Here is a 14,984-nt window from a genome sequence, read left to right on the forward strand (position 1 = left end):
GAACACCAATCTAACTATCTCCCAGAAATACTTATGATCATGTCATCACAGAAATTAATATAGTATTGTATAGCCACTACCTTATATCACAGGTACAGCTTGGTGCTCACGGCTGCTTCTCGCCTTCCTCTCTCTCTATTCCCTCGAGGCAGCAGCGGGCGGGGCTAAGAATATCAGGGGAGGAGCTGACATCAGCAAGAGGGAGAGAGGCGGACGTGCCTGGTCACATGAGCGCCAATGTATTCTCATGAGAATACGGCGGTGCCGCCGCCAGCTTGTACACAGGATTCTAACACTGGGACAGAGGCGGGACTGGCAGGGAGGAAGGTGCGTGCTGTTAGACCAACTAATCGATAATGAAAATCGTTGACAACGATATTCATTATCGTTTAATCCTTTCAGCCCTATTCTAATCCCCCTTCACTCTATTCAGAACTAAAAAAAGGTCATGACTTTATCTATACTTTATGGTAGGGGGAGCCCAACCAGTGGCCCGAGGGGCCATGTGGCCAACAGTGTCCTTTGATGTGACCTGCAACCTCCTGCCCTGGGATGGTGGGTCAGCAAGCCCAGATCAGTGTTTTGAATAAAGCCGGCGGTAGAGGAAGCAAGTGATAGTGATAGCACCTGCCGGCAATACCTGTATGGAAGACTGTTATTAAAGGTAAGTTTATTACTTAAATCACAGTGTAAATATGGGCAAATCGCTCTTCTGCAGGGGTTATTGGGCTGCTTTCAAACTGAAGCAACGTGCAGTGCATCTTACCTACACTTAGCCATAGACTTCTGTTTTTACCTGCTGGTTTGGTGCGCATTCTGAAAGTGCACCACACCTGCAGGATATAATAGAAGTCTATGGGAAAGTGTAGCTAACCCGCATGAAAGCCACAGGTGCACTGTGCTGCACCCACGGTACAGGTAAATCACAGTGCATCAGTGTGAAAGCAGCCTAAGGCCCCTTTCACATAATAAGTCTGACCCAATCGGACCCCCCATTCACCTCTATGGAGCAGCAGATGTAAACATACTTGTGTCCATTTACACCCACCTCCAATTTTGATCAGCTAAAAAAACAAACAGAAGGGGATCTGGGTGGATTGGGTCGGAGGGAGGGCACATACAGCACAGTAAAACGGGTTTTGTCCGTATCCACTCTGCATATGAAAAGTGGACACGAACTTGTCATCTGCCCTCGCCACTCATTGTGGCCCACAACCGTTTACCAAGTCGCTTAAGTGGCCCTCGCTCTTCAAAAGGTTGGGCACCCCTGTTTTAAGGCCTCATTCACACATTTTACTTAACTTGGGAGTAGTAGCTCTGTCCCCCAATTGACGAGAATGGTATTGCCTGCGCAAGGATACCTGGAACACCTGTACATCGCTTGTGCAGGCCCACATGGCCCTCATAAGGGCGTATGCTTAGGCTGGGTTCACACTACTACACTACTTTCATCCTACTTTGCTCTGCTACATTGGTCCTACATCCTACTTTCATGAACAGGATACTACTTTGGTCCGACTTCAATGATATTCAATGGGCCTGAAGTAGGATCAATGTAGGACCAAAAGTAGTACAGGGAGCATTTTCAAAGTCGGACCGACTTGTGTAGGACGCTACAAGACGCTCTCATAGGGAAACATTGAACACAGAGCAAAGTAGGATGAAAGTAGTGTAGTAGTGTGAACCCAGCCTTAAACAGGAGCTCCAGTCTCCCCCCAAAAAAATAAAAGTGCTGCTGACTTTTAATATAAGGACACTTACCTTTCCAGGGATCCAGTGATGTCTTCACTCGAGCCGATTTTTCAATCTGCTTGGGTTTCAGGCACCGGCATCTTAGGTAAGGGAAACCGTCAGGAAAGCCTTCTCGTTTTATAGCTGGTTTCTTACTGCGCATAAGTGAGACGTTTTGTGAATGGTCCCCACAGTTATCTGGGACCTGTGATGTGTCCCAGAAGACAGGGGGGGGTGAACATTCTCACAGATCACTGCATCAATCTCATCCAGAAGTGGGTCAAAACCAGGTACCCGCTCCCAACCAAAAAGTGCCAAATGTGGCAGTGGAGGATGCAAAAAAATGGAACTTCCCCTTTTGGTAAAGTTCCACTTTACGCTTGTGTGAACGTGGCCTAATGCAGTTGGTAATGAGATCTGTTCATGTTTTAGGCAAATGCAACTCTCGGTGCTTATAAACGAATCCCGTCTACAGCAGCTTTAAAGCCCCATACACATGATCGAACTTCCAACTGACTTTTCTGTGGATTTTGCCCCAAAGGGCGTTGTCCGTGAACTTGGTATACATACACACGGTTGGACTTTTTCAGCCAACAAACACGAACGTAGTGACGTAATAGACGCGCTATGTAGTTTTTCTGCTCTTTACCGCCACCCTTTGGGCAACTTCTGCTATTGTCTGATCTTTAGCATTGGTTCTGAGCATGCATGTTTGTACTTTGGACTTTAGTCCACACGATCGGATTAGCCGACGTAGGACATTTGTTGATGGAAAGTTTGTCTGTTCACACAGCGAACATTTGTCCGATGGAGCGTACACACGGTCGGATTGTCTGCAAAAACAGGTCCGTTGGAGGTTTGTTGTCAAAAAGTCAGATTGTGTGTACGGGCCTTTAGGAAAAGGTTATAACTTACTAGATATGCCCTATGTGAACCTACGGGTTTCATTGGCAGCCCAGTACAGGTCAGATGCTAGCAGATTTTAAAGCCAGTTATATTGTTGACCCTTGCACTATATTCTTTCCTAGAAGCATAACATTTGGATTTAAAAAAAACATAAGAATATTCACTGATGAAGAATTTTTCAGTATTTGCAGGTATACAGCACACATTCAGGCTGGGTTCACACCTATGAGAATTGGATGCAGGTTTCTCCACATCCAATTTACATGACAGGTGAGTGCGACTGGCTCTCAATGGAGTCGGTTCACACATCTCCAGGGTGGCCGCAAAGCACATAGCAGAAGGGTCCTGTGCGTCTTTGGTTCAATTTCAGGCAAAAATTTGGATCTGAAACGGTGAACGGGGACGCACCGGACCCCTTGCTGTGCCACACATAATGTGAATCCAGCCTAAGACTTCTCCAAATTGGTGCACAGTAAATTCTAGCAGGTCTAGACGGCATCGGTTGTTTCATTCACTAAAACACAAATTAGGCCCAGGTCTAAGGCACAACATTAGATTGATCTACTATTAAGGTTTAATCTGTGAATCTCTTTGTATTTTGTCTTTTCTGATCCCCCTCCCCTTCATAATCATGCTAATGACATTTGTAAATGAAACCTTTCCATTTGTATTACAATCCTTATTTTAGACTCGGTGTCATCATTACTAGGTCTCAGTGCAATACAAGCAGATTGTGACTGGCGGAAGAGCCGGCAGGGTGCTGAATAAGGATGAGCTCTGGCGTGTTCGCACGTGCAGAACCCGTCAGGAAGTCTGCATAGCGCTAATCACAGCCAGGGAGACATTGTCCCGATGCTCGGCTGCAGAGATCGGGAAATGTCTCCCTGCTTGTGATTAGCGCCGTGCAGACTTCCTGGCGGGCTCTGCACGTGTACTATGCGAACACGCCGGAGCTCATCCTTGGTGCTGAACATAGCTTCTTGAAACAGCACAGCACTCTGCCTTACTACTGCTCTCAGAAGTCCCCAGCTAGCCTCTGAGGCAAGAGCTATGAAAAATCAGCTTCTAACTTCAGATTGTTCAGTTGATCTTTGACAAAACAGCTGGAAGCCGATTGGTTTATATGCAGAGCTGCACCAGATTTTGCACTCACCAGTTTTAGTAAATCAACCCCCGCTGTGTTTACACGAGGACTGCCATTGATTTTCACCCACATGTGATGTTGAACTTTCACTACTGAAATCCAATAGATGAAAGTGGTAAACCAGGCACAGTAAAGACAACTATATCCATAATGACTTTCTTTAGTTCAGCCCACAGTCTAAGGCCAGCTATAGACTGTCAAAATCTTGGTAGAAACCAGCCAAGATTTGAACCATGCATGGGCAGGCTGAATGTAGCAAATTGATTTTTCAACTTGGGTATAACCAGCATGCTGGATTTTGCATGCGATCATCAGTATGGTATAGCTGCTAGCAAAAATTGCTGTTTTTTTTCCTGGCTTGGCAGGAGGGATTCCTCTGTCTGTGTTGATGGGGGAATCGATAGACAGCATGGGTGGAGTCATGTTAACAGCATGGGTGGAGTAATCTCCAGTGCCATCTATTGTATTTACTTAGCCATAGCTGTCTGAATACAATGGCACTGCTGAAAAGTGACCGGATCAGGTTTAATGCAGTTGTTGTTTGGTTGATAATTTTTCACCTGGCTCAATTAATTGCGTCTTGTAGAACCTGGTGGTGCTTGCAGGGCCATCTTTGACAATTTTTCAGGTTTAGAAGTATTCAGCTGAAATTTGAGCCATCTATGAAGGACTGAAGGGATATGAGGGTGTATCTCACTTGAACCAGGTTCTAATGTACATTGTGAGACGCTCACAATAAAATCAGTAAAATCAAAGTGAGCAATTTCAGTACAGGAGAGGAGACTGTACAATGGTGCAAGACTGAAGGAAAAGCTGTGATTCCACTTTTAGGCTGGGTTCACCCTAAATTCGGATGCGGCTCATAGCAGGGGTCCAGTGCGTCCCTGTTCTCCATTTCAGGGACAATCTGGCCCAAATTTTTGCCTAAATTCAGATCTGAAACGGAGCCAAAGACACACAGGACCCCTGTGCAATCTGCTCTGCAGCCGCCACGGAAATGTGTGAATCGGCTCCATTGAGGAGTTGTCATGCTAATTAGATGCGGAGAAAACCCATATCCAATTTGCATAAGTGTGAACCCAGCCTTAAGAAACCGCTGATTGAAAAAAATATTGCACCACCACTATGCACAAACAAATGCAGTCACCAATACATGTTTTATTTTTTTTCATTATGGCCCATGAGCTTCATATGCAAAACATCAACTTAGACCCCTTTCACACTGGGTCGCTTTGCAGGCGCTATAACGCTAAAAATAGCACCTGCAAAGCGACCTGAAACAGCCGCTGCTGTCTCTCCAGTGTGAGAGCGACGAGGGCGGTGCGCTAGCAGGACGGTAAAAAAAAAAGTCCTGCTAGCAGCATCTTTGGAGCGGTGTGTATACTGCTCCTGTCCATTGAAATCAATGGGCACCGTGGCTATACTGTTGGTTTTAACTCTTTCTTGGCTGCCAGCAGGGGAGTAAAAGCACCCCTCTAGCGCCGCAAAATTGACAGTAAAGCGACAATTCCGCCTCCGCCCCAGTGTGAAAGGGGCCTTAGTGCAAATCAGAATATAGGGACTTCTCCCTCCCCATCCCACAATAAAATGGCAGTGCTTCAGTCATCTGTAGAGGACTAGTATTGCATTGTGTAGTGCAAGAGACTACCTTATATTCTGATGTATTGAAAGATCCCAGCATTTCATTGGTGGTGGCTCTCGGCTAATGGAAGACGTTGGGTTTTGTTTGTGGGGTAAAGTGACATTCCTATGCTCTGTTGGGTATACTTGATTTTTATTACTGGTTTATGTTAAACCATGCCTAGAAGCTGGCAGTGGTTCATCCTGTGGTGTCGATCCAGTACTAGAATGACAGCCCTGGGTGAAGTCACCTTTTTTATATTTTGGTATTAATCCTGCAGTCTATATCTTTGCTGGTTCTTTTTACGTACATTTAGAAGCAGAGTTTAGGTTAAATTATAACCACCGAACAAAAACTTTCATTTCTAGATTGTAAGCTCTAAGGAGCAAGGCCCTCTGATCCCTCCTGTATTGATTTGTATTGTAACTGTACTGTCTGCCCTCATGTTGTAAAGCGCTGCGCAACTTGTTGGCGCTATATAAATCCTGTATAATAACAATAATTGCTAAGCAGAAAAAAATCTAAATACAGGTAGATTTCTGTACCTAAATGTACAATATGCATTTCCACTTTGATTTTCTAATGTGCAATCAATGTAAATCTTTATTCCTTCAGTATTGTGTATAATAAAGCCCACGCAATATTAAGAAAAAAACTTTAAATTTTGATTTTACAAAATGTTGATTTTCTTAATTATTTTATTTATATCTCTGTATCCTGTAAAACGTATTACCATGTTCCATATTTTCTTTGAAGATGTATAAAATTCACAAGAACAAAACACTGTTTTTTTTTTGTTTTTTTTAAAGATAAAGAACACTTTTGAGAAACCGGTGTTTGTCCATTTTTTGTTTCCATGACGACAAAAAAATTAATGGCAGAAGCAGTACATGACAAGAGGATTTTTAACTTGTTTTCACCGATTACTGGAAAAGAAAAAGATGATAGGATGATATATTTATTGCATAAAAGAAGTGATGGTTCCCTTTTCCATTGCAGGGAGCACTGGACCAGTAAATGCTCCTCAAGGGTTCATGTCATGTGTACACAGATGGAAATGGTAGTTCAGCTGTTGGCTGCAACCTAGACAAGTGCAAGTTTAAAGTATTAGAAAAAAAAAATGCAAATGTCACAGAATAGGCATCCTGGACAATTGAAATGTTTAAACACGTAGATAAAAATTCAATATTGCAAATGAGTAGAATTGTATTCTTATTTTCAGCCAGTAGATGGAGCTTCAGGATCACTTTTACATGTTTCCTGTTATTTCCTGAAATAGCTTGCTTTGAGGTTTAGTTTGTCTGATTGGAAACGATCAATAATGGATGAGTCATTGCTGTGATGACTCGGTGAGTTCTGTAAACAGGCATCTTTCAGCATATCTAAAGCCTCATACACACGATTGGACTTTCATCTGACTTTTCTGTGGATTTTGGTACGAATGGTCGTTGGTCGTGAACTTCTTCTGCATATACACAGCAGAACATTTTCAGCCAACTTTCACCAAATCACAAGGTTTTTCAGCTCTTTACCGTCCACAATTTTGGGCAACTTCTGCTATTGTTGTCTGATCTTTAGCATTGGTTCTGAGCATGCGTGTTTGTACTTTAGTCTGATGGACTTGTGTACACACACAATCAGATTATTCTCCATCGGACATTTGTTGCCGGAAAATTTGAGAGCATGCACAGCGAACATATGTCTGTTGAAATAACTAAAACAATTGTCCAATGGAGCATACACACGGTCGGATTGTCCGATCAAACATGTCTGTAAGACTGTTGTTGTCAAAAAGTCTGATCGTGTGTATGGGCCTTGAGGTTGCTACTGTGGTTCAAATGTGAAAGAGAATCTAGCTCCACAACCTAATTTAAGCGCAGGTCCCTCTACTGCTCACTGAGGTTCCCGCATATGATTATAAAGGCATTCTCTGCATTAAGATAAAACAACTTTCAAAAGCTGCTTCCGCAAGCCCCCTTTAAACACTTACATAAGCCCCCATCTCAATCCAGCGATGTGCCCGTATTAGCAGCCCTTTCTCTTCCTCAGGAGACTCAGCAGCAGCGGAAAACCATTGGATCCCGCTGTGTCAGCCAAAGCCTGCGAGTAGGGGCACTTATAGAAGAAGGGCCCAGATCACTGGTGGGGACCCCAAAAGAGGAGGTTGGGGGCTGCTCTCTGCAATACCATATAATATAATCGATACTTTTAATAAAAAGGATTTTTTTTTATTTATCTTGGGAAGTAATATTTGGTTTGTCATCCTCTGTAAAAAGATTTACTCTGGACTGGTACAGTGGAACCTTGGATTACGAGCATCCTTCCATTTGTAATGTTTGGTATAGCAGCAACTGAACGACTTGGCATTGCTGCATGATTTAAGGGCTAAGTTCCAGACACATAACTGCTGTTGCATTCATCCATTCCAGGAGAATGCTTGTAATCCAAGGCACTCGCATATCAAAGCGAATTTCCTCATAGAAGTCGATGAAAACGAAAATAATTTGTTCCACATTGACTTCTATGGCATGGGGAAAGACTCAGAAACCGTTCAGCTGCATTCAGAAAGGCTCGGGAACAGAGTATTTCCTAACGGCTTGGGCGCCCTCGCACCTCTGGCCAAATGCGGTACTGCAGAGGCTTGAATCCTGCTCGTTTTGTGAGACAATGCTTGCAAACCAAGTCAGGATTTAAAATATATAAATAAATTGCTTGTGATGAGAAACGCTCGTTAACCGCATTACTCACAATTCGAGGTTCCACTGTATACTGTATCCTTTTAAAAACAAAATGTTAGCAGCTCTAGCACACATAGAGCACTTTTAAAGAAGGTGGCCTATAAAGTTATTAAGAGAGTTAAACCAACTCATTAATGAGGGGCTCCCAAACGTAAAGTGCTCTGGACCCCCCAAGGTCTAAATCGGATCATGACAATGCTCCATGCTATACTTAAATTACTACAAAATGTAATTGCCCTAATACAGTGATGGCGAACCTTGTCACCTCAGATGTTTTGGAGCTACATTTCCCATGATGCTCATGCACTCTGCAGTATAGGTGAGCATCATGGGAAATGTAGTTCCAAACATCTGGGGTGCTAAGGTTTGCCATCACTGCCCTAATAGCTTAGTTACACTTTGAAGTGGTTGTAAACATGTATAGCTGGATTCAGAAAGCCCGCCCTAAACTTTGCGGCAGGCGTAGTGTATCGTGTTTACACTGCGCCGCCGTAAGTTAGCGAGGCAAGTACATTGATTCACAAAGTACTTGCCTGCCTAAGTTACGTGGTGGTTAGCGTAAATCGGGCGTAATGGCGCCTAATTCAAATTTAGCTGAGGGGGCGTGTTTTATGGTAATGGTGGGTGACCTTACGTGATTGACGTATTTTACGAACGGCGCATGCGCCATCCGCCTACATATCCCAGTGTGCATTGCGGCAAAGTACGCCGCACGGTCCTATTGTTTCGACGTGGACGTAAATGACGTAAATCCCTATTCACGGGACGACTTACGCAAACGACGTAATTTTTCAAATTTCGACGCAGGAACGACGGCCATACTTAACATTACTATTCCAGCTATTTGATGGAATAACTTAAGCCTGATAATGCGTTACGTAAACGGCGTATCTGTACTGCGTCGGCCGGGCGTACGTTCGTGAATAGGCGTATCTAGTGATTTACATATTCTACGCCGACCGCAATGGAAGCGCCACTAGCGGTCAGCCTAAAATTTACACTTTAGGATACGACGGTGTAAGACACTTACGCCGCTCGTATCCTGAGCTTAATTTAGCATATCTGGTTCCCAGAATACACTTAAATTAGCGCCGGTGCAAATTCAGACTTAGGCCGGCGTATCTACTTGATACGCCGGCCTAAGTCTTTCTGAATCCACCTATTACAGACCACTTGGCCCTACAGGTAAGGCCTAGATTAGGCTTATCTGTAGGTGAAAGAAATATCTCCTTAACCTACATGGTTAAGGAGATATTTGCAGAAAAGACTGCACAGATGTCTATGGCGCATGCACGTCGTAGACAACGGCGCAGGCGCACTGAGCGTGCCATTAATGAATAGGACTGTGCCATCCCTGACGGCTCCCAGGTGCATGCGTGGGAGTGACGTCATCGCTGCTCCGGCCAGTCACAGCGCAAGAGCAGCGATACCCGAAAGTCACTCCGGGTATCATGGCGGAGGAGAGGAACGAGGGTTGCTGCGGGAGCTTTGATCTCAGGTAAGTAGCTCATTATGCCTTTCTCTTGCAGGTTTTTTTTTTTAGCAAAACTTTCAGAGGGTTTACTTCCTTTTTAAGGCTCTTACCAGTTCTCTGAGCTCCAGGTGGTGTTTTCCGATTCCATGACATGGAAGGAGTAGGCATGGCGAGAGTTTGAGGAAGCATTCAGCTCACTTTTGTGGACAACCTCTCCTTGAATCAGCACTAAGCTTCCTGGACATAAGAAAAGAGAGTTTAACCTCACACACAGTTACTTCAATATCATTCCCTTTGCAATCAATGAAACTGAGATTGTGACTTTCTTTCAAAAAATTGTGGCAAACCTTGTCATACTGATGAGCAAATGGTAAGAAGAATATATTAGCAGAAGGTTGCCTTTGCTGGACATTCCCAGACACTGTCACCAGGTCAGATCTCACTGTGCTGTCACCAATATGTGACAATGACCCTCTGGCCCTCACCCTGTACAAATACTTTCCAGCTCCTGGGAACTCAATCTAGATTCCAGAAGACGGAAAACCATCAACACTGGATTTGGTGACCTACCCCGTGAACCTGTTGCACACCAAACAGCTGCCAGTAACACAAACCATTCAAAATATCTGCAATACCAATAATAACTAAACCACTTGCCATACTTTGGCATAGGAGAGATAAAGAGGACCTGTCACCGCCAATGCTATCACAAGCATCTCTTGCGATAGCAATAAAGTTCAATCCCCCAAAAAATAAAAACAGTGTCCAAAAAATGTATTCAAATCAATAAATAAATAATAATACAAAATTTAAAGCGTCCGCGTACCCACGAGCAAGGGTGATCGCACCACACGTGAGGTATCGCTGCATATCAAAGAGAGCACCAGACCTCCTGTTTAACTCTTAGTCCCCTTTCACACTTATACGACTTGTCTCACGATTTTGGACTGCAAAATCGTATGACAAGTCATTCTCCATTATTTTCAATGACTACCATTCATACTGGCACGACTTTAAGTTGTGCCTACTTCAAAGTAGTCCTTGCACTACTTTGGTCCGATTTTGATGCCACTTACACAGGCATTCATTGAAATCGCGGCAGCGAATCGCGGCAAAATCGCAAGACTTTGAAGTCGTACAAGTGTGAAAGGGGGCTAAATTGGTGCCCTGTAAAGGCTTTTAAAGAGTCGCCTATGGATAATTTAATGTACATTAGTTTGTCACCACTCCACGGGCATGAACAAATTTAAAGCGTGACATGTTGGGTAACATTATCTTTTATATAAAAAAAAATTGGGTAATCTATTGTGTTTGCAACACTGATTTTATTCTTCAGGGCCTCTGCTTAAAAATTATATAATGTTTTGGAGTTCTAAATGACTTTTACATGTATGAGAGAAATGTCAGGATTGGCCCAGACTGGAGGTGGTTAAAGCGGAGGTTCACCCTTATTAACATGTTTTTAGCATAAAATGAGGCATAGTAGCGCGAGCTACAGTATGCCTGTCTTTATTTTTTTATCCCCGTACTCACTGTGTAATCGTAGAGACAAGATTCCGACTCTCCGCGGGGAATGGGCGTTCCTATGGAGAGGGAAGGTGATTGACGGCCGGCTCTGGCACGTCACGCTCCCCGAAGACAGCCGGAACAGGTCTCGGCTCTTCACAGCGCTATACGGCGCCTGCGCACAGACTATGCGCAGGCGCCGTGAAGCGCAAAGTCCTATTTCGGGTATTTCCGGAGAAGCGTGCCGTGCCAGGGCCGGCCGTCAATCATGCTGCCTCTCCATAGGAACAAAAGGGAGATGTACCGCGCTTAGGAGAGAGTATGTAAGGGTGGAGCAATGAACTAGGGTGGTATTGGTATTGAAATGACTCAAAGACGGTGATAGTGAAGACTGCAGCCCCCCTGATGTATAATCCCCTAGGGGATACAAAACTAAATGTAAAAATGAAAGGGGTAGTGGCGCTGTCTAGAATAGAGGCTGAATGTATCTAAAAGGTACAGATGTGACTTGTATGTGATCAAAACAAGTGAAAAGGATACAAGTGCCTGAGTGTGATAGTATGTGGTAGCCTAATTGGCATATAGTATACACTCTGAATATAGTACAACAGGTGTGCAAACAATTGGCTATTAAGCCGCAAAGGTGGTCACACAATGTGTGAAATATAAGTTAAGTGATGCAAAAAGGTTACAAACTTATATATATCAAAATAAACCGTGATCGTCAATCAACGATAAGTGGAATCCGAAAATGTAAAATCCAAAATTGTATATGTACCAGCAGAGTGGTAAATACCAATAAGTGTGTAACTCAGCAAAAAATGCAAATGAGGCTATAATCAAAAAAATCAATGCATAAGTCCAATGGTTAGATATAGCAACCACAATATGTAGTCCACACAATGTCAAAAAATAAAGATAAAAATAAACATAAGAAAATGTATATATAGATAAGTGTCCGTGAACTGGTGCACCCACAAGGGTGGTGAATCACAAAATGCAGTGGTGGATTCGCACAGTGCTCCGGTGCTCCCCTCCTGGGTCCCTACTCACCAAAGACACTCACCCCTGCAGGGGTAAAGTGCAAGTAGAAAGGATCTCCAGCAGCTGCGATATCGATCTTCCTGGGTCCTATGGATGCACAGATGTCCTAGCCCGAATGGCTCTGCTTCTTTTTTATTTATTAGTTCCGGGATCCTCCAATGAAAAAAATATTCTCATGGTGCAGTATGTTCAAAAAAATGGGGGTTTATTTATTAACACTACCGCTGGGGCATGTGCAATACAACATACATAAAATAAACGTTTTTTTAAAAACCAATTTCCAAAGGGTTAATGGGATGAGGACAATTGGTGGGGATAAATTATAAAACAGAGTGATAGGCAGTCAGTATGCAAAGCATAAGCCTCCCAGCACAGCACTACTATCCGGTAAGATCGTAAGTGTCGTCTCCAGCTGGGGAACGCCGCGCGCCTCAACAGGGTACAGCTGATCAGTCCGGCAGTGCGTGTGGGTGTGCGTGTATCCGCTTTACGCACGTTTCGTATTGATTACGTCTTCTGAAGCGGGTGCACGCATACCTCGTCAGATAGTTTATATAGCGAGCGTCAGCATGCGGACATCCCTCCCCCCTCTACGAAGAAGCCAATCAGGAGATATTAGGGAATCCCAACTAATTGGTATATTATAGGGTATCCCGATGGGCGTTCCTATTGCCGCATGTTGGCGCTGGTATCCTCGGACATATTGCAGATTTATTTAAGCAATAATTTAAAAGTGAGACATCGGCATTGCATACAACAGTATTACTACAAAGGACATGCAAAGATCATTGTCTCCTATGTTAGTTCCTAAATGGTGATTGATAATACATTTGATAAAACCTTTTATGGGAAGTATCTATTAGGCATTGCTTATAGGGGGAACGCTATCCACATAACAACGTCAATCCGTCCGTAATATATTCAATAGCAGAGCCTAAATATGTAAAATATCACATAATAAGGTGGGAAGGAAAAAGTCCGCAAATACTAAGTGGTGGATAGTTGTACAATAAAAAACTCGGCATATACTGTAGATCAGGAATAAAAACGAGGATAAAATGAAAGAAATAATATAGAAGGGCTGGGTGTATGGATAAAGTGACAGCTAGCCAAAGCGTAGTAGTATGTAAACCGATGGTTAGGCAGCATATATATTAGATAGAATTTCATTCCTTTATATAATTATATTAAGTTGCCAGGGCAACTTAGGGCAGTGAGTCCCGTTAGTATGGTGTAGGTTATCATCATAAAAAATGTTCAACATGACCAATAATAAACCCTATTCTGAGATGTAATGTAAATGAGATGTCTTAGCGCTTTGCTACATGACCATCTCGGGTTAATACATGGGTTAGGTTGGTTTAGACAAAAGACAAGGTGGTTAGTGGCCTGTAAGGCCATAATTACTAGGGCACCAATATATTCAAAAATTCAAAGATTCAAAATTATTAAACCCCCCAAAAAAGGGTTCTAAAAGGTTAGAATGGTTCTGGAAGCACAATAAAGCTTCAAACAATTAATTAATGGATTGGACGACAGCCATTCATAACAACATTAACCCCTATAAGCAAGCCACTACATAGATGGGCTAAAATGTGATATTATGTACAGATTATTGGCCCATAACATTGGTAGGTGAACTGCCTGTAACATGTATGTTGGCCCTCATAGGGGGTATGACTATATCTGTCTCTAATGTGAGCCTAAAGGTAGATGTAGAGAACTCATAGGTGTCCAAAGAGGGAAACTGGTATACAGCATAGAGTGGTAGGAATATTGAAATCATTATGCTAGTGGCATAGAAATGGGCAGCATTGAAATGCTGGCTACGAGGACATCCCGCTACTCACAGGGGTGTGGGAGAGGTAAGAGAATGGGTGGACCATATGGACCTGTATAGGATAGTTTGCCGGGTGGTCTTGTATTAATATATAATAAATCTAAGGGTTGGCCAGGAAGCAATTTAGGTCAATATCCTTGTTTAGCCCAAAGGGCGCCAAAGAGCCCAGACGGTATATCCATCCCGTCTCATTTTGGGAGATGGCTGTTGTCTTATGCCACCCCTCCAATTATCTTTAATGGTATCTATACCATAAAAGATCAAACTAGTTGGGTCTTGCTGGTGGAATTCTTTGAAGTGGCGTGAAAGATGGTGTTTTGGAAAACCGGCTTTGATCCTGTTGATATGCTCTCGTATTCTCACTTTCAAGGGACGGGTGGTTCTGCCCACATATTGTAAGTGACACGGGCATTCGATAACATAAGTCACGTGTGTGGTATCACAGGTAATCAGCTCCTTGATTTGGTATTCTTTGAAGTCATTTCTTGATTTAAAACTTGTTTTCTTTCTGGGTTGTTTTTACTCACCCTACAGGCCAGGCATCGCTGGCATTTGAAAAAGCCCTTAAGTTCAGGGCAAAGACTGGTAGTCCGTGGTGGATCAAGGACATTGTGCACCAGGTAGTGGCGTAGCGACGGCGCACGTCTGTAAATGAAGCTGGGTTTTTTACCTAAAACTTTAGTAAGGGCGTGGTCTTCTTGCAGGATCGGCCAATATTTTTTGATGATGTGTTCGAACTCTTTATATTGGGAATTGAAGCCAGTAATAAATGCTACATCTGTTTTGTTATTTTTGCTCTTCTTTTTGAGTGACAGCATGGAACTTCTATCCATGTTTAGAACTTCAGCTTTTAATTTTACCAGATGTTCTTCCTTGTATCCCTTCTCCTTGAATCGGTCAACAATTATGTCTGCTTGGGCCATATAGTCTGTGATGGAACTGCAATTCCTCCGGAGTCGCATCATTTGCCCCTAATGAGG

At 43.3% G+C, this 14,984-nt stretch overlaps 1 protein-coding gene across 1 annotated transcript in view; it reads right to left on the bottom strand.

Moving 5' to 3' along the window:
- Positions 1 to 6,064: 6,064 nt before the first annotated feature.
- Positions 6,065 to 14,984, bottom strand: part of PHYHD1 (phytanoyl-CoA dioxygenase domain containing 1) — a 43,535-nt gene continuing 34,615 nt past the window's right edge. Inside the window, exons 10-11 of the mRNA XM_040324710.1 lie at positions 9,725 to 9,851; positions 6,065 to 6,485 (exon numbers count right to left, since the gene is read on the bottom strand). Coding sequence (XP_040180644.1) covers positions 6,440 to 6,485; positions 9,725 to 9,851 — 173 coding nt within the window. The 3' untranslated portion in view covers positions 6,065 to 6,439. The remainder of the gene's footprint in view (positions 6,486 to 9,724; positions 9,852 to 14,984) is intronic.

The sequence above is a fragment of the Rana temporaria genome, chromosome 9 (genome assembly GCF_905171775.1).
Source record: "Rana temporaria chromosome 9, aRanTem1.1, whole genome shotgun sequence".
Taxonomy (NCBI): domain Eukaryota; kingdom Metazoa; phylum Chordata; class Amphibia; order Anura; family Ranidae; genus Rana; species Rana temporaria.